The sequence below is a fragment of the Danio aesculapii genome, chromosome 20, assembly GCF_903798145.1.
Source record: "Danio aesculapii chromosome 20, fDanAes4.1, whole genome shotgun sequence".
NCBI classification, from domain to species: domain Eukaryota; kingdom Metazoa; phylum Chordata; class Actinopteri; order Cypriniformes; family Danionidae; genus Danio; species Danio aesculapii.
Genome location: NC_079454.1, coordinates 3,511,479 through 3,531,478, shown reverse-complemented (window position 1 = coordinate 3,531,478; position 20,000 = coordinate 3,511,479). Strand labels below are relative to the sequence as shown.

General features: G+C 39.9%; 2 protein-coding genes across 2 annotated transcripts in view; one reads left to right on the top strand and one right to left on the bottom strand.

Moving 5' to 3' along the window:
- Positions 1-5,359: 5,359 nt before the first annotated feature.
- Positions 5,360-16,698, top strand: LOC130248115 (protein leg1a). The gene is made up of 6 exons (XM_056481654.1): positions 5,360-5,689; positions 7,954-8,046; positions 9,761-9,945; positions 12,114-12,235; positions 12,853-13,091; positions 16,428-16,698. Exons 1-6 carry the CDS (start codon positions 5,395-5,397, stop codon positions 16,577-16,579), a joined length of 1,086 nt encoding a protein of 361 aa, XP_056337629.1. The 5' UTR covers positions 5,360-5,394; the 3' UTR covers positions 16,580-16,698.
- Positions 16,699-19,978: 3,280 nt separating this feature from the next.
- The window catches only part of themis (thymocyte selection associated), a 19,462-nt gene continuing 19,440 nt past the window's right edge, over positions 19,979-20,000 (bottom strand). Inside the window, exon 6 of the mRNA XM_056445647.1 lies at positions 19,979-20,000. This exon is cut by the window's right edge and continues 632 nt beyond it. The gene's annotated coding sequence lies outside the window, so the exon portion shown is untranslated.

Sequence of the window (20,000 nt, the reverse complement as noted above, 5' to 3'; positions counted from 1 at the left end):
TGTTTCTAGTCAAAATATCTAATCAAGAAACATTTTCAATTCAATTCATCTTTATTTGTATAGCGCATTTGCAATGTAGATTGTGTCGAAGAAGCTGAACATAGAAGATTATAGTGAATTGAAACTGTGTCAGTCCAGTTTTCAGAGTTAGAGTTCAGTCTAGTGTTGTTTAATTTTCACTGCTGAAAGTTCAAACACTGAAGAGCAAATCCATCAATGTGCAGCTCCATAAGTCCCAAACCAAACAAGCCAGTGGCGAGAAACAAACTTCACCAATTGACGAAAGTAAAGGAAAAAACCTCGAGAGAAACCAGGCTTTTATTAGGGCACGACCATTTCTCCTCTGGCCAAACTGATTGTGCAGAGCTGCAGTCTAGACACTGGAGGCTGGAGAACGCTGGACGTCCATCGTGGAGAAGCTGCAGGTGTGTGTAGGTCCCCGGCGGTGTTCAGGCTGGCCCACGGGATCAATGCGGAGACTCGTCTGTCACTGGGTCTTTCTGGAATCAGTGTCATGCTCTTTACTCCTCCATGACCGCCACAGCATCTGCGCTTGGTCCAGGATTTTGGATACCTCTAGAAGTCCTCGATGATTGGCATCATCTCTTTGTATGTGTTGGTCCTTGAGGTCCTCAACGGTTGGCATTATCTCTTCACAGCAGTTGGATCTCATCAATGGTGCTGCACAATCTCTAGAGGCCTCAGGATGAGCATTTTCTAGACAAGTGATCAATATTGTCTTGTTTTCAGAAATAATGAGTCAAAATTAAGTGTTTTTTTTACTTAAAACGAGCTAAATAATCTAGTTTTCATTTTAAATAAGACTATTTTGCTTGTTTTAAGTAAAAACTCACTTTATTTTGACATACTACTGCTGGAGACAAGACAATATGTTTGGCTTGACTAGAAGATGCTTCTTGATTTAAGAATTTGTAGATATTTGGACTAAAAACAAGACGAAAACAAAGTAAGAAAAGCGTGTTTTTCAGTGTAGAGGTGTATTAGAGACTCCCAGGGAAAGCTGCACTTAATCAAAAGCTGTAATTAAAAGTCTCTGACTCTCTGCCAAAGCAAATACATAATACAATTTACACATCAAGTGAAACCATTGCAGTCAGTGTTCAGAGAGCGTGCAGTACTGAGAACTAGACTTAATGACTATACATTGATAAAGGCATAGTTCACACAAAATTGAAAATGTACTCACTATTTACTCAAACTCAAGTGAATACAAATTTGTATGAGTTCTTAGTTTTTCGGCTGAACCTAAGAGAAGATATTTTGAAGAAAGCTGAAAACTTCTAACCACTGACTTGTATAGCAGGAAGAACAAATACTATGTCTACTTTTGCGTTTAACAGAATAAAGAATCTTTAACCAGGTTTGTAACTAGCGAAGGGAGATGAACATACTATTTTTGTTTAGTTATTTCTAGCTGTCAAATTTTTGATACATATGCCTCCATTTATGGACATAGAGAGAGGAAGTAGCGAGTGAGTTTGTGAATACCGGGTATGGTGGTTTGACCACACTTTGTTGATTTTGTTAGTTTATTATTTGCTACAAATAAAAGATGAATTTTTAAATCTAAATTGGAATTGGTTTTTGTGTTTAATAAAGGGATTTATTTTATTTGGAAGAAATGAGTAAAGGGATGGACATGGTCAGCAACAATACTCGGGTAGGCTGTGATGTTGACACGATGCTCATTTGGTACTAATGGGCCTAAAGTGTGCCAAGAAAATATGCCTACCATTACACCACCACCACCAGCCTAAAGTGTTGATACAAGGCAGGATGGATCCATGCTTTCATGATGTCGATGCCAAATTCTGACCCTACCATTCGAATTTTGCAGTAGAAATTGAGACTCTTTAGACCAGGCAACGTTTTTCAAATATTCTATTGTCCAATTTTGGTGAGCCTGTGTGAATTGTAATCCACCAATCAGGCCTGTATGGTAGAGTGACCAGACAGAAGCCACTCCCTGCCTGGAATTTGCCAAAAGGCATTTGAAGGAATCTCAGACCATAAGAAACAAAATTCTCTAGTCTGATAGAGTAATTAGCAGGCGTTACGTTTGGAGAAAACCAGACACCAGAGGCTAATACCATCCCTACAGTGAAGCAAGGTGGTGGCAGCACCATGCTCTGGGGATGTTTTTTTTAGCAGCAGGAACTGGAAGACTAGTCAGGATAGAGGGAAAGATGAATGCAGCAATGTACAGAGACATCCTGAATGAAAACCTGCTTTAGAGTGCTCTTGACCTCAGACTGGGGTGACGGTTCATCTTACAGCAGGACAATGACCCAAAGCCCACCGCCAAAATATCAATGGAGTGGCCCCACAACAACTCGGTGAATGTTCTTGAGTGGCCCAGCCAGACCCCAGACCTAAATCCTATTGAACATCTCTGGAGAGATCTGAAAATGGCTGTACACCATTGCATCCCATCCAACCTGATAGAGCTTGAGAGGTACTGCAAAGAGGAATGGGTAAAAATTCCCAAAGACAGGTTTGCCGAGCTTGTGGCATCATATTCAAAAAGACTTGAGGCTGTAATCGCTGCCAAAGGTGCATCAACAAAGTATTGAGCAAAGGCTGTGAATATTGATGTACATGTGATTTTTCAGGTTTTTTATTTTTAATAAATTTGCAACAATTTCAGAAACTCGTTTTTCACATTGTCATTATGGGGGATTGTGTGTGGAATTTTGATGAAATAAATGAATTTAATCTGTTTTGGAATAAGGCTGTAACATACCAAAATTTGTAAAAAGTGAAGCGCTATGAATACTTTCCAGATGCACTGTATGTGAAGGTTTAAGAGTTTTGCCACACTGCAAAGACACTTTTCTTTGAGTTTTTGTCTTAGACTAGAAGTCCAAACATCTGAAAATTCTTAAATCAAGAAGCACTTTCTAGGCAAGCGAAAAATAGTCTTGTTTTAAGAAATAATAAATCAATATTGAATGAGTTTTTTCTTAACACAAGCAAAATAATCTGCCAATGTGGTAAGCAACATAATCTTGTTTTTGCTTTGGAATTTTATTTGCTTACTCGTCGGCAGGTTACTTTGCTTTTTTTTTTTTTTGCTTATCTAAAAAATACTTCTTGCTTTAAGAGTTTTTAGATATTTGGACTATCAAATGTAAACCACCGTGCTCTTTCAGATAAGTTTGGTGCTGTGACCGAATTTCTCAAAATGACTTAAACCAAGTGAGATCAATCCCAGCTAGCAAAATTCATGTGGCTCAAATCCGGCCCACACCAGACACTTAGATCTGGCCCACATACCGCATGAAATGATGGCACTTGGGCGGTCCGCTCCTGTTTGCCAGATCGGGGCCACAATTAAGCCATAGCAATATCACATAAGCCGGAATTCAACCAAATGAACTAGAACTGACCCTATTCTGGGCCAAAATTTGCTTTTACTCTGGCCCAGATCTGGCCTACACCTTACACTTGCTGGGTGTGGCAAAGTTCAAAAATCCCAGCATGCATTGCAGTATGAATACATTATATAGCTTATTGATGCTCCAGTTTTCATCATTTGCTGTTGATTCTGCTGTTTATGTTGACGTTGTTGATTTCGCCCCGTTTGTGATGTTTGTAAGTTTTGTTCATTTTGTTAATTATCACCGTTGTTGAGGTTCATACGATGATTATTGGTGTCTCTGTGAGCAGAAGTTGAATCATAGACTTTTTTTTAGCTTATAAACCTTCATAATTCTGTGGCATGTGCAAGCATGTTATTACATTACGTCTAATTATGGATTAAACATTGGTTAGCATCAGTTAACATCAGTATATTATTTCATCACAGGTTGTGCCTCACTTAATTTTATTGTTTGTTTGCTGTAATGAATAAACTTTTCAAGCAAAGTTCTTAAAAGTTACAGCGGTCCAAAACAAAAATTAAATTATAAGATTCAGGGCTATGAGCCCAACTAAAGCAAACACTTTTCTCCATGATGGTGACTTTAGTCTATGTGGTCCACATATGTCTTAAGATAACTGGGCCACATTAGGCTCACAGCCGAAATAGCCACATTTGCACTTATACGTGTGAGCCACTTTAGGTTTAGACCCAAATTACCCTTAAATGACTATGCCACATTTTTGCCAACTGTGGCCCACATTTGTCCTCCATCATTTGGGCCAAATTTACCATTTTCCACATGGGCCACATTAGGCTCACATTCAGATTACATTTTGCGATACGTGCCAAATCTTTGCCTTAAACGATTGATTACCAACTAAACTTCTCTGAGCACATTTCTAGAACTACTCTACAACATCAGAAAGGTCCGACCCTTCCTATCTGAACATACAGCTCAACTCATTGTTCAAGCTCTTGTTCTCTCCAAACTGGATTATTGCAACTCTCTACTAGCCGGGCTTCCAGCTAATTCTATCAAACCTCTTCAGCTGCTTCAGAACGCAGCAGCACGAGTGGTCTTTGATGAACCCATAAGAGCACATGTTACTCCGCTACTCACCCGTTTGCACTGGCTGCCAGTTGCTGCTCGCATCAAATTCAAAGCTCTGATGTTTGCTTACAAAGCGACCTCTGGCTTTGCTCCTTCGTATCTGCTCTCACTTCTGCAGATATATGTGCCCTTCAGAAACTTGCGTTCTGTGAATGAACGTCGCCTCGTTGTTCCATCCCTAAGAGGGAAGAAATCACTTTCCCGAACTCTCACATTCAATCTGCCCAGTTGGTGGAATGAACTCCCTAACTACATCAGAACAGCAGAGTCACTTGCTGTCTTCAAGAAACGACTAAAAACGCAACTGTTTAGTCTCCACTTTCCTTCCTAATCTGTAATTGCCTCTCTGGCTATACCACTAACTGTACTCTCTCTCAAAAAATAAAAAAAAATAAAAAATTTACTAATGCTTAGCTTCTTAGACTTTCTTAGGCTTAGGCTTCCTTGTCCTCATTTGTAAGTCGCTTTGGATAAAAGCGTCTGCTAAATGAATAAATGTAAATGTAAATGACCCATATATGAATCTGAATCTTTAAAATCCCTCTTGCCATTGTACAGGTGGGCCACTTCAGGCTCACATTCCGAAGGAATACCACTAGTGCCTCAGCACATGAGCAGTAATAGTTACACCGATGAAGGCTCACAACCGAATCAATTGGTTTTTCTTTTCTCCTGATTCATTTAGTGAGATATTGAGTGCGACCTTCTTTGGTATTTGCCATTTGTAGATATTTGGCACGGAAACAAGACAAAAGTATGTTTTTTTTGCAGTGCATGTGTTTTTCTCCACCCACACTGGTTTGGTTTTGTCTTCATGTGGGATCAAAGTCTATGTGCTGTCCGTAGATTAAAGCTCCTCTGCTGGACTGAGTGTTCCAGCAGTTGCTAGATTTCTGAGATGGGTTTCCTGCGATCAGTGGCTGCTGTGCTCTTGTTGGCTGTGTTTAGCCATGCAGCAGTAGTGACTGAGAATGGACTGCCGATTCAATGGGAAAAAGCTCCCAGCGATCTCTCCCACCTGCCCATATTGGACACGGGGGTCCAGGTAAACCCGTGGGACTACTCCCAGAGGATGACCATGTACAAAATGCTGATCAACGCTACTAATGCCTACATGAGCTCCATGGGCCCCGGGGAGCAGGAGAATCCACTCTGGAGTCTCCCTCTGCAGCTAGGCTGGAAACTCAAATCAGGTGCCCTTTATTTTATACTGTAGGAAACAACACTGTAACAAATTGGCTGTGATTTTAATGTCAATGAAAGAGAAAAAAATCTGTAACCTGGTTAACAGGAAGTTTCCTTAATATTCAGTTGAAGTCTGAATTATTCGGCCCCCCTGATTATTTTTCTTCAATTTCCGTTTAATGGAGAGCAGACTTTTTTCTGAACACATTTCTAAACATAATAGTTTTAATAACTCATTTCTAAAAACTGATTTATTTTATCTTTGCCATGATGACAGTAAATAATATTTGACTAGATATTGTTCAAGAAGTTTTGGATTCTTGTTATTATTATTATTATTATTATTATTATTATTGTTATTATTATTATTATTATTATTATTATTATTATTATTAATAATATTATTAATAATATTATTATTATTGTTGTTATTATTATTGCAATTATTATTATTATTATTATTATTATTATTATTATTAGTGTTATTATTATTATTAATATTATTATTATTGTTATTATTATTACTATTATTATTATTATTATTATTAATATTATTATTACTATTATTATTATTATTATTATTATTGTTATTATTATTACTATTATTATTATTATTATTAATATTATTATTATTATTATTGTAATTATTATTATTATTATTATTATTATTATTAATATTATTATTATTGTTATTATTATTACTATTATTATTATTATTATTATTATTATTGTAATTATTATTATTATTATTATTATTATTGTTATTATTATTATTAATATTATTATTATTGTTATTATTATTACTATTATTATTATTATTATTATTATTATTATTATTGTTATTATTATTATTATTGTTGTTATTATTATTATTTGCTTGTAAATTAAAAAGAAAGTGTTTTAAAAATTATATACATCAAATGAAAACAATACATTTTAATTTTTAAATGCAATTTAAAGGCTAAACTATTGGCAAGTTAAGAGTAATTAGGCAAGTCATTGTATAACAGTGGTTTGTTCTGTAAGACAAAAAATTGCTACAGGTGGCTGATAATATTGACCTTAAAATGGTTTAAAAAATAAAAAATCCTAGCCAAAATAAAACAAAGAAGACTTTCTCCAGAAGAAAATAATATTATAGGAAATACTGGGAAAAAAATCACTTGCTTTGTGAAACATCATTTTGGAAATATTTGAAAGAAAAGAAATTCACTGGAGGACGTATAATTCTGGCTTCAACTGTAAACATTGAATAACCATTAATTGACTTTTCCTAAAATGATCTGCGTGACACTTCACATTTTATATCTTTTGTTGACATTACTCTCGTTATTTTAAGGGGGTTTTCTCATTAGTTATGTACATTACAGTTTTGTTACACACAATGCTGATAATTAATGTTTATTCCGTTACTTTTGTTTTATGTGTGTCACTGTAGATATGTTCAGTAGTTGTAAGAACGACACAGAGCATCTTCTATATCAGAGATGCCCAAACTAGGGCCCGCAGGCCAAAGTTGACCCATGGTAACCTTTAATTTGGCCTGCCATCCCATCTGAGAAGAGAGACAGAATGATGGGGAGATTGCATGTAATATTCATTCATTCATTCATTTTCTTTTTGGCTTAGTCCCGTTATTAATCTGGGGTCACCACATCGGAATGAACCGCCAACTTATCCAGCATATGGATACCAATCACTGGGAAACATCCAAACATACTCATTCACACACATACACTACGGACAATTTACCTTACTCATTTGTCCTATAGCGCATGTGTTTGGACTTGTGGGGGAAGCCGGAGCACCCGGAGAACTAAATTGCCCATAGTGTATGACTGCCACCGCCTGTAGTGTTGTCCCATTTTTTTATGGGTACATTTTAAAGCCTTTCCCTATCACACTCTGTTTCAAGGGAAAGGGGTGGGGTACAAAAATAGAATTGGGATTGGGCCTTGCTTGTTGAATGAAACTTATAGTAACTTTAAGCAAGAATTTGCCAGGGGTTTGAATCATTTCGGGCTCGACTCTACATGCATTGTGCACAAAATGCAACCTATTATGTAGAAACACTGAAGTAACCCAAAACATCAGACAAGGCACTGAGAGATTTTGTGGTTATACAGATTAGATACAATAAGACATACAGTGCAAGAATTTAACAATGAAGCGAATTGTGAAGAAAATTGAGTCAAGTAGATAATGTTAGCTCAATAAAAGTGTAAGCTGCTGCTGTGCTTGTTGTCTAAGTGTGTGTGTGTTGATCTCGCAGGCCGGCTGACGGACCCGAGCCCGGACAGTAGCAGCACATGTGGATCTGAAGCTTCAGAGCTGGTCTGCATCTCTCCTCAGAGCTGGTTTGCATGTAAGTATGTAGTCTTTACTTGTACCTCTAGATGTGTACAGTGTATGTGTGATTCTAGAATTGGGCTCATTTTGCATCTTCAGATACACCTATTATTTTTCAAAGCTAAAATTTGATTGAACAATTTTAAATTATATCAAGTTATCTCAAAAATGTAATGTTTCTTTGTGTATTTAGGGACCTCTTGTTTTGCACGTTCACGTGAAGATGTAGGGGTGTCCCAATTCTCTTTAGCTTGAAGGCATAGAGCTAAGGGGAAGGGCTAGATAGCCCTTGAAACCAACATTATGGAGCTGCAGACCCAATTGCATGCTCAGACCTGCACGCTTAGACCAGCCCTTCCAGACCTATCGTTAGAGTTAAGCGTCAGGGTTAGAGTCACTTGTCTGATGTTGCTACTTGCTAGAAATTGCTGGTCTGAGCGTGCAGTTGCAAAATGTCCTCACTGCAGTCTGTAACCATGATGATGCACTGCACCAGGTCCACTACATTGTGGACATTGTACCGTAAACTAAAGCAATGCCCATGCTACTCTGACACTTGAGTTTATGGTAGGGGGTTGTAGGTGATTACACCACCATTACATAGTGCAGTGTTTCCCAACCCTGTTCCTGGAGGCACACCAACAGTACATATTTTGGATGTCTCCCTATTCTGACCCATTAACTTCAGGTGTTGGAGTCTCTTCTGATGTTATGATAAGTTGATTCAGGTGTGTTTGATTAGGGAGAGGTTGAAAATGTGTACTGTTGGTGTGCCTTCAGGAACAGGGTTGGGAAACACTGACATAGTGGACCTGGTTCAGTACGTCATCAAACTGCGGGCTGCAGTGAGGTCTATCTCTGCAGTTGGGTCTCCGGTCCTGCCGCTTCACCTGACCCAAGAGCATGTGGCACTGCCCGAGAAAAAAAGTAGAATTAGAAAAAATTGGGCATTAGTCTTAACAATATTACCATAAAGACTCACACTATGCCTACTTTCTCTGCCTTCTGAATCATACATCCAGCTTCAATTATCATCAAATAATTAAGTATAATTTTCTTTTTTTAATGTTTACTCTACCAAGTTAAATAAACACTTGCATGAAACATCTATTCTCTGTATTATTACACGCTCATTTTACCGATCCCCCTCCTCAACCGCCCTCCTCCCCCGTCCGCTGTTCACTTTCACTTTCTTCTGTGACTCCCCAACCCTTTTCACTTTCGTCTGCGACTACCCCTCGCCCAACCCAACACCTACCAACCCTCCTCACCCCCCACAGTCTTCACTTAACACTGCTACACCTCTACATCCTCGGGTAGTATGCCGGATCCGTTACCCCGATCTGTTCCGGGACCTCGAGTTTCAGACACGCCATGTGGAGTCTGGTTTGAGGTTAGCATATAGAACTAATGCACAAAATAATAGAAAATATCAACTTTTTTAGGGTCAATGGAGTTATTGTCAACTCTGTTACAGTTTAAGGTTTAACAATGTTACAAATAGTAATAATCAAATGTTCCTAATCACAGGTAAGGATTTTGCATTATTTTACAATAATAATGAACTCAGTTTACTGTAAATTATACATTAGTTGTACCTTATCATTCCAGTTCAAGAAAAATGAATGGAAAACACCTAAAATGCACCTGCTGTTCTGGAATGGGTCATATAATTAAAGCTCCTATACCTCTTCTGAATCCCATCATCATCATTTTGTTGGTGTGTGCAGGTGTGAACTACTACCTGTCTGTGCTGCCATTCCTGGCGGCGGTGGAGACTGGTGTGGTTAGCAGTGGAGGGCATCAGGTGCTTATTCAGGTCCCAGCAGAAGTGGCTCAGGATTACTGCTCCAGCTACAGTGACTGCTCCACCAAACACCCCGACGCCATGGCCAAATGGCACACATTTTTCCAGGTGCCGTTTTTATCTGTGGATGCACATAAACCTTTAAATGTGTTCCAGTTGGAAGAAGCTTTTCAAAATCAATGTGGCTCATGGACACACATGCTTGATTCTGATTGGCTGATGGTCATTCCAAAGTGTTGACAGATAAATGCACAGCTAAAGTAGTTCCGGCAGGTTTTGAGCGTATAATAGCTTCATAACACTAAGCTAAATGATTTGAGTTATTTCACAGCTACAATAGTCAACCATCATCCACCCCACAATTTCTGATCTAACCTTTCTTTATTTATCAAGCAAAGCAAAACAGATCAATCATGTAATCAGCCCATCTCCAGCAGGTGTCTTCACCACCTCCTCCCTTTCCCAGTTTTGACTCCCGCAGGAGTGTTACCCTGAGCTTCGACTCCCGCTGCTAACTCCACTGTTGAGAAATTCAGAGTTGTGCATTTTCTGAGGAAGGAGTAGCAGAGTCGGACTCAATGCTGGAAGGAAGAGGCGGCGTCGTGCTCATGCTGGAAAGGAAAGGGAGAGGACAGAGGTGGAGTCGAGTACATGCTGGAAGCGGAGTCATGCTCACACCAAGGAGAATGTAGCGGAGGAACTCGACGCTGGAGGGAAGGGGAGAAATAGAAAGTAGCAAAGTGGTCATGTTTGAGGCTTATGTAAGCTTTGAAGGTGTCTGGGGACTATCTACTGAGGGTCTGAATATGTTGTTGTGAGAGCCCTTTATGGGCTGCTGTTGTGGCTGCTCCGATTCTTAATGAGTAGCTGGAAAATGGTTCTGGGGAAAACTGAAAGGCGGAGAACATCCTTTAGGTGTTTTGGAACCAAAAAACGTGTTACGGGACGAATAGCATCGTGGATGAACAGGGGGGAGAGGGGGTTAGAATTTTGGGATCTCCTAAATTGTTAGAATGCCACAAGGATTTGAAAGGGGCGTATGGGGGAGGGGAGATCTAAAACATAGATAAAGTGGCCTTTACATGATTGATCTGTTTTGCTTTGCTTGATAAATAAAGAAAGGTTAGATCAGAAATTGTGGGGTGGATAATTGGGTTGAAGTTGAAAGTTACAGTGATTTCGGAGTATCTGAGGAGCCAAAAAATGCTAGGGTCAACATAGTGTCAAGGGTACGAGCTGCATGAATACACTGGTAGCCTTTTCAGGGATTGGATATGCATTTAGAGAGATTATTAAGGGTAATGGGCTGTCTAGAAATGGGGGGAGGAGGGGTGGGATCGGTAATGGCATCGAATGGGGATCCATGGAAGAACTTGGTGGAATAAAGCTTGGTGAGGAACTGGGGAGACCTGGGATTGCCTGGGTGAATGTCCTGTTGTTGGGTGTTATTGGTGAATGTGTCAGGTTTCAAAGAGGTGGAGTCTTGCGGGAGTGCGGCTGGGGCTCTTTTTGTTTTTGTTTTATCCATATGCTGTAGGGGAGAGAATAGGCTGGGGTGTATGGAATGTGTCAGGAGCTGGTTTTCTGGGGTATTCTTTTTGATTGTGACGTGGGTGAAAGGTGTTGAGAGTAAAACTTTAGAAGTTCTGGTTTGTTATGGGTGTGTGGGGTGTTGATTCCAAGGTCTGAGAGTTGCCTGTGGAGCTCGGTTGAAGTGTAGGATGAAGCAGGAGACTTGTTTTGGGGTCTTGAGGTGGAGGGTGAAGGTTATCTGTATCTGTCTGGAAGACAATGAGTGGATGAGTCGGTGGCCTTTTGCAGGGGCTTCGGGCTACGTTTTGGAATTCTGGAGGGGATGAGCTGTGGCTGGCGTCTTGGGGAAATCAGAGCTCTCTAGAAAGTCATTGCCGGAGTTGTTGTTGTTGCTGCTGATGCTTGTTGTTCATTTTCTTTTGAAGTCGTTGGATTAGTATTTATTTGATCAGTGATTTGCTTCTTCAAGACAAAGATGGCTAAGATAAGGAAATCTGGCTATATAATCATAAGCGCGTGATCTTCTCGAAATTAGTTTATAAATAAACTTCACTTAGTGTTCAACAGAAGAAAGAAACTCATGAAAGTGTAGAACCCCTTGAATGAGGAAATTGGACGAACAGTGCCTTCTAAACATCGACTTTGTTCATATCATAATCTGGCAACTTCTGATACATAAGCCTGTTGAATGTTGTGCCAGATGAAGCATGTTTAATCGGTCAGCACTTCTGGTGTGTGTGCAGTCTCTGCGGCAGGTCAGCCAGTCTGAGGACAGCGATTTTAACAAGAAGGACAGCATTCTGGGTCTAATGTGGGCCGCCGAGGAGGAGTCTCTACAAACTGCCTCTGGGGCTTGCACTGAAAGGTCAGCATACATCACATACAGGGCCCCATTCAGGGGTTTGAGGGCCTTGGCAATCCCAGCCATGGGGCACAACAGTTCTAATATGCAACCTTTGTATTTCTATTTCTTTAACCTTTTTTTGTTGCTTGTCGCTAATGTGGTAATTAACAACCATGTACTAATAAGTGATAAGGTATCCATTATTCACACATGAACTCATGTTGTAACTAAAGATAGTTCTTGACCAGCACATGCCTCAACTCATCATTAGTTCATAATAAACTATGATTAGTTTACATAGGCTATTAGTACAGCATTATTCATGCACTCAAAAAATAATGTTTGTTGTTTGCTCAAACTACTTAAAATGAGCTGAAACAACACAATTCTTGATTTTTTTTAGGGGGGGAACTTAAATGGGGGAACTTAATTAGGGGAACTTAATTGTTTTATGTCAGAATCCACTTAAATTTGTTAAAAAATAAAAAGTTAACTTAATTCCTTCATGTTGGCTCAACATCAATAATTTTTTAATGTAAAGTTTATTAAATAAATCGGCCCCTGATCCTGCCATTCTCCGACAGTAAACCGGTGCTGCTATAGTTTTAGAAAGGCTCATTTTTCATCTTCTTCTTTAGGCAAAAGCTGTACTCGTCTCCTGAGGTGCGCTTTCAGCAGAGCTGGCTGAACTCAGCAGCATTTGTATCGTCAGCTCATTTCCATGCAAACATTGAGCGCTCCGAGAAGTTCATGGCTCCTCTGCCCAGCCGAGTCCTGCAGGAGGCCGACAGTCCACCCAACATCGCAGATCTGAGCACTGAAGAGAACCACACACTCTACATCTTCGGCTGGATGAACAGCATCAATCAGCTGCTGGGTCAGTAAAACATGATTTACTGCACTCTTTACACTGCACTGCACTCTCAAACACACTCTTTACACTGCACTGCACTCTCAAACACACTCTTTACACTGCACTGCACTCTCAAACACACTCTTTACACTGCACTGCTCTCTCAAACACACTCTTTACACTGCACTGCACTCTCAAACACACTCTTTACACTGCACTGCACTCTCAAACACACTCTTTACACTGCACTGCACTCTCAAACACACTCTTTACACTGCACTGCACTGCACTCTCAAACACACTCTTTACACTGCACTGCACTCTCAAACACACTCTTTACACTGCACTCCACTCTCAAACACACTCTTTACACTGCACTCTCAAACACACTCTTTACACTGCACTGCACTGCACTCTCAAACACACTCTTTACACTGCACTGCACTCTCAAACACACTCTTTACACTGCACTCCACTCTCAAACACACTCTTTACACTGCACTCTCAAACACACTCTTTACACTGCTCTCTCAAACACACTCTTTACACTGCACTGCACTCTCAAACACACTCTTTACACTGCAGTGCACTCCACTCTCAAACACACTCTTTACACTGCACTGCACTCTCAAACACACTCTTTACACTGCACTGCACTCTCAAACACACTCTTTACACTGCACTGCACTCTCAAACACACTCTTTACACTGCACTGCACTGCACTCTCAAACACACTCTTTACACTGCACTGCACTCTCAAACACACTCTTTACACTGCACTCCACTCTCAAACACACTCTTTACACTGCACTCTCAAACACACTCTTTACACTGCACTGCACTGCACTCTCAAACACACTCTTTACACTGCACTGCACTCTCAAACACACTCTTTACACTGCACTCCACTCTCAAACACACTCTTTACACTGCACTCTCAAACACACTCTTTACACTGCTCTCTCAAACACACTCTTTACACTGCACTGCACTCTCAAACACACTCTTTACACTGCAGTGCACTCCACTCTCAAACACACTCTTTACACTGCACTGCACTCTCAAACACACTCTTTACACTGCACTGCACTCTCAAACACACTCTTTACACTGCACTGCACTGCACTCTCAAACACACTCTTTACACTGCACTGCACTCTCAAACACACTCTTTACACTGCACTGCACTGCACTCTCAAACACACTCTTTACACTGCACTGCACTCTCAAACACACTCTTTACACTGCACTGCACTGCACTCTCAAACACACTCTTTACACTGCACTCCACTCTCAAACACACTCTTTACACTGCACTCCACTCTCAAACACACTCTTTACACTGCACTCCACTCTCAAACACACTGTTTACACTGCACTCCACTCTCAAACACACTCTTTACACTGCACTCCACTCTCAAACACACTGTTTACACTGCACTGCTCTCTCAAACACACTTTCTACACGGCACCACACTCAAATACACTCTTTACACTGCACTGCACTCTCAAATACACTACATTGCACTCTCGAACACACTATGCACTGCACTCTCAAATACACTCTTTACACTGCACTGCACTCTCAAATACACTACATTGCACTCTCGAACACACTATGCACTGCACTCTCAAATACACTCTTTACACTGCACTGCACTCTCAAATACACTACATTGCACTCTCGAACACACTATGCACTGCACTCTTAAATACACTCTTTACACTGCACTGCACTCTTAAATACACTCTTTACACTGCACTGCACTCTCAAATACACTCTTTACACTGCACTGCACTCTCAAATACACTCGTTACACTGCACTGCACTCTTTACACTGCACCCTCAAATGCACTCTATACACTGTGCTGCACCCTCAAATACACTCTTTACACTGTACTGCACTCTCAAATTCACTATTTAAACTGCGCTACTCTCAAATACACTCTTTACACTACACTACACTCTTTACACTGCACTACACTCTTTACAATGCACTGCATCCTCAAATACACTCTAAGTTGCACTGCATTCTCAAATACACTTTTTACACTGCACTACACTGTCAAACACACGCTTTACACTGCACTGCACCCTCAAATACACTTTACACTGCACTACACTCTCAAACACCCGCTTTACACTGCACTGCACCCTCAAGTACACTTTACACTGGACTACATTTCAAACACCCGCTTTACACTGCACTGCACCCTCAAATACACTTTACACTGCACTACACTCTTAAATACACTCTTTACACTACACTGCACTCTCAAATACACTCTTTACACTACACTGCATTCTCAAATACACTATAAGTGAACTTTTTGTGAACTAGTTTTGGCTCCTGAACACCTTTGATCTGCCACTGGTCTGTAACATATACACAATCAGTGGGCGTGTCCTGGGGCTCCGCCTTCTTTGATGTGCTTTGCATCCATACAGTTCAGAGTCAGACCAGAGAAAAACATCAACACAACAACACTAAGTTAGCAACATGAATAAACTGGATGGTTGAGTAGCAGAGCTGGCACAGATATATCCGCACCTGTACTATCCGTCTCTGAGAGATTTTAAAGACTATAAGCATGATAAGCACAACCGTTTGGTGCCACATCTGATAAAGGTCGAAACATTGTTCGTTAAGTGTTTGTGGCAAATATACAGCAACGTGGCGAGCCACAATGGTGTTTCTCGCTGGAGAAGGCTGTTTGCCAGATGTTTATGAAACTGTTCTTCTCTCAGCCACCATTGTTGTAGTTGTTTAGGAGTCACTCGAGTGGCACAACACATTTACAAACCTGTCCACTGCAACACAAGGATGTTTGAGTGTTGGAAAACAGTAAACAGTATATCGTCAAAACCATTCCCAACTAGTTTTTGCCGTCAAATGAAGAATGATAAAGAATGAAGTTTAAGGTAAACTGGGCTCTTTAGACCTGTAAATGTACGTATGTCTTCATAATTCACCTTCTCCTCTAATACCTGTCACACACAACACATTATATATACATTTGTGTCCTGATATATCGCAAAAACATGCACATGCGCACAAATACAGTGACTCTATCTTTCTTTTATACACACATGGACACTCTCTGTCTCACACACACATATAGACACACACTGACAGTTCCCTTCTCTCTCTTTCATACACAGACACTGACATTCTGTCTCACACAACATACTGACACTGTCTCTGTTTCTCTCTCTCTCAAACAGAGACACACACACCGACTCTCTTTCTCACACATACACACACTGACAATCTTTTTCTCACACAAACACACAGAGCAGTATCTGCCAGTAGTGCACGTGTCAGTGTTTGTGATTTGATCTGCTGGTGTGTGTCCAGGCGGCTCTCTGGTTAATCTGTGGCGTAAAGCCATGTGTTCGGCTCAGGCTCGAGAGAAAGGTCAGGCTCTGCTCCACGACCTCATTCTGGACCCAAAGTTCCCCGGATCCAGCCTGTGGTCCATCCTGAGCGAGATGTCCACCAGCTGCTGACCTGACACACTGTCACCGTGGTAAAGAGCAGAACACACACCGCTCATCATACTCGCTGATATCTGACCATCACCACTGCTGTCAACATGCAGGACTAAATAAAACAACATACAAACACACCTCCTTTCTGTCTCATTTATTTAAAGGGGACATATTATGCCCCTTTCTACAAAATGTTAAATAAGTGTCCCCAGAGAGTGTGTGTGAAGTTTTAGCACAAAATAACACCAATGTTTTATAACTCTCTGAAACGGACCCTTTTAGGCAATAGCCGCATTTCCACTATCAGGCCAGTGCGAGCCAGGGCTTTAATCGGGCCAGGCCGGGCCAATAGCCCGGGAGGTTGAGAAATGAGACCGAAATCATGTCGCGTTTCCACTGTCGGGCTAGTTGCTCGCAGCGCGTCACGCAAACACCGCCCCCAGAACGTCCCCCGAATCAAACGTCACACAACCCGTCACACAACCCGCCCACTTCAGCGGGAACAAAAAACTCAAATTATAACCACAAACACAACCTGGCATCACTACGAGAGCTGGAAGATGGAGAACACCGAAGCGATTGCTTTTTTACTGTTTGTGGTCTGTTGGTGTAAGGCCAGACAGCGATCCCTGGATAAGGACATTCGAGTTCGGCGGCATTTACTTCGAACACAGATTTTTTTCTTCTTCTTAGTGAGTTGATCAAGCGCGATAGCAAAACAAATGTAAGGGAAGAAAGCATCTTGTCTCCTCTTTACCTGACAGGAAAACTCCGCCTTTTTACGTAACCCCGCCCCGAAGCCCCAGTTGGCCCTCCTTGGCCCAAGGTATTCGGCGGGCCGAAAAAGGCCGGACGCTGGCCCCAAGGAAGCCCCGCTTTGGCCCGATTACGCCCCGGAAGTGATAGTGGAAACGCGACTGGCCTTGGCTCGCCCTGGCTCGCTCGCTTTAGGCGCGATAGTGGAAACGCGGCTATTGATACTAACGGTTATTGCCAGTGTTGGGCAAGCTACTTGAAAAATGTAGTGAGCTAAGTTATAAGCTACTCTACTTAAAATGTAGCTTAACTGCACTAAAAGCTACCCCCTGGGAAATGTAGCAAGCTAAGCTAAAAGCTACATGGCAAAAGTAGCTTAGCTACATCTTAGCTATTTTTGCAATTTTCATTTTTAAATCAAAGCAAATTAAATCCAAGTCAATCTCATCTTAGCGATCACTAAACTGTCAATGAATCATATGAGGCAGAATTGTTTAGTTCAGTTATTTACTGTAAATAATATTGTACCAAACAGAAACGCATTATAGCAGGGGTCCCCAATCACGGTCATGGAGGGCCGGTGTCCCTGCAGGGTTTAGCTCCAACTTGCCTCAACACACCTGCTTGATTGTTTCAAGAATACCTAGTAAGACCTTGATTAGCTTGTTCAGGTGTGTTTGATTAGGGTTGGAGCTAAAATCTGCAGGACGCCGGCCCTCCAGGAACAAGTTTGGTGACGCCTGCATTATAGTATATAACAGCGAAAACAAAAGATCCAATAAAACCAGGTGTTTCACATTTAAAATACTATAGTCATAGTAAAGGGAAATATTTTGGAATAGGAATCATTGTGTGTGTGTCTTTGTGTGTGTGTATGTGTGTGTGTGTGTGTATGTATATATATATGTATATATATATGTATATATATATATATATATATATACACACAAAGGTATTTTTATATTTTGAGCACAGCATAAGAAATTAGGTTATTGCATCATAACATGAACTTCTCGAGGTATGGTCACAAGGAATCATGCTTCAGAAATAACTCCTCTCCCTCAGTCATTTTTCTATCAAGCAAGTTTCACCAGAGGTGGCAGTAACGCACCAAAAACTTTGTTGTCGGCCACCGTAAAACTGGAAGAAGAATAAATCGTCATTCTTGCCATCATATGGATTTACTTTCATCGGCTAGACACCGGCCTCAGAGCTCCGTGAATGTCGGTGCTGTCACTTATTGATCTGCGATCGTAAAATGTAGCTTGTGTGGACGCTACTGCGCTACTTGACTATTTAAATAGCTTCGATACTGAAAAGCTATTGGATTTAGAAAGTAGCGACACTACCGCCATGCTACTGCCCAACACTGGTTTATGCACACTAAATGCAAAATTTTCGTCCGTAAAGTTCACACGTTAAAAAATAAATCTGCTACCGGCTTCCTGGTTCATACGCCATATCAAACTGTATGGGGAGACTCAACAAATGGTAATAATAAACATTTATGAAAATCACGATCAAAATATATATATCCATGCCTGATATCGGATGGCCAGAATATTATTCATTTTTTTATATATTGTTCAAATATTAATGTCTGAGATGAAGCAAGTCCAGAGACTGTTGTGTACACCATGATTTTACAAACTATTCACTCTAATGTGTGATGTGACTAAAAAGTGATCATAAACGAATATTTTCTCAATTCAAATGAGTGGTGCCTTGGAGCCGGACACATTATTTCATCCCTCAACACTTAACAAGCGGACAGATTGTAAGTCTCTATTATTAACATGAAAAAATGAAAAGAAATATATATATTAATAAAACTTATGCAATCTGCAATCTACAAAGGCTGCTACCTGCTGGTGTTTAAAAGAGAAAATGTATTGATATGATATATTACATAAATTTTATGCTCCTTTATTTAAAAGTTTTAGCCATCAAATAAAGATTTTCTTCTAATGTTGCATAATGCAGTGTGGTCACTTTATTTTGATGGTCTGTTTGTTGAATTTAAGTTACATTGCATCTACATGCCAACTAATTCTCATTAGATTATAAGTAGACTGTTAGGTTGGGTTAGGGTTAGTGTAAGTTGACATGTACTTGCAAAGTTCCTTATAGTCAGTTAAATATCTGTTGAAGGAGCAGTATCAGCAGATATTAAGCAGACAGTCTACTAATACTCAAATGGAGCATCAAAATAAAGTGTTACCTAAAGTATTTTTTACTAAATAATTAGGCATATACTGCTACTTTGAAACCCTTTTCAATAGATTATTTCAAATATATTTTCAAAACTATCCCCAAAATTGTCAAATATATTTGTAGAAAAAGTATTTTAGTAAATATATTTTTAGACAGTTTTTGTATAAACTAAAATAAAGCCTTTTAATTAGCAGAGTGGAATAATCATGGCCAACAGAAAGACAATTCTTGCTTAACTGATATATATATATATATATATATATATATATATATATATATATATATATATATATATATATATATATATATATATATATATAAATAAAATTATAAATAAAGATAGAAGATATAATATCTGCAAATCTGTTGACAAAATCTCAAAATACAAAAAGGATGCTTGGAAAAAAAACATTCTTACTTTTGTAAAGATGACAGATAGATGTCTCTGATGACAGATTTTGCCTCTAAA

Excerpts from the sequence above, each read along its gene's own strand:
- LOC130248115 (XM_056481654.1), top strand. The coding sequence starts at position 5,395 with ATGGGTTTCCTGCGATCAGTGGCTGCTGTGCTCTTGTTGGCTGTGTTT. Across the intron at positions 5,690-7,953 it reads AGGCTGGAAACTCAAATCAG|GCCGGCTGACGGACCCGAGC; the intron begins GTGCCCTTTATT and ends TTGATCTCGCAG. Across the intron at positions 8,047-9,760 it reads TCCTCAGAGCTGGTTTGCAT|GTGTGAACTACTACCTGTCT; the intron begins GTAAGTATGTAG and ends TGGTGTGTGCAG.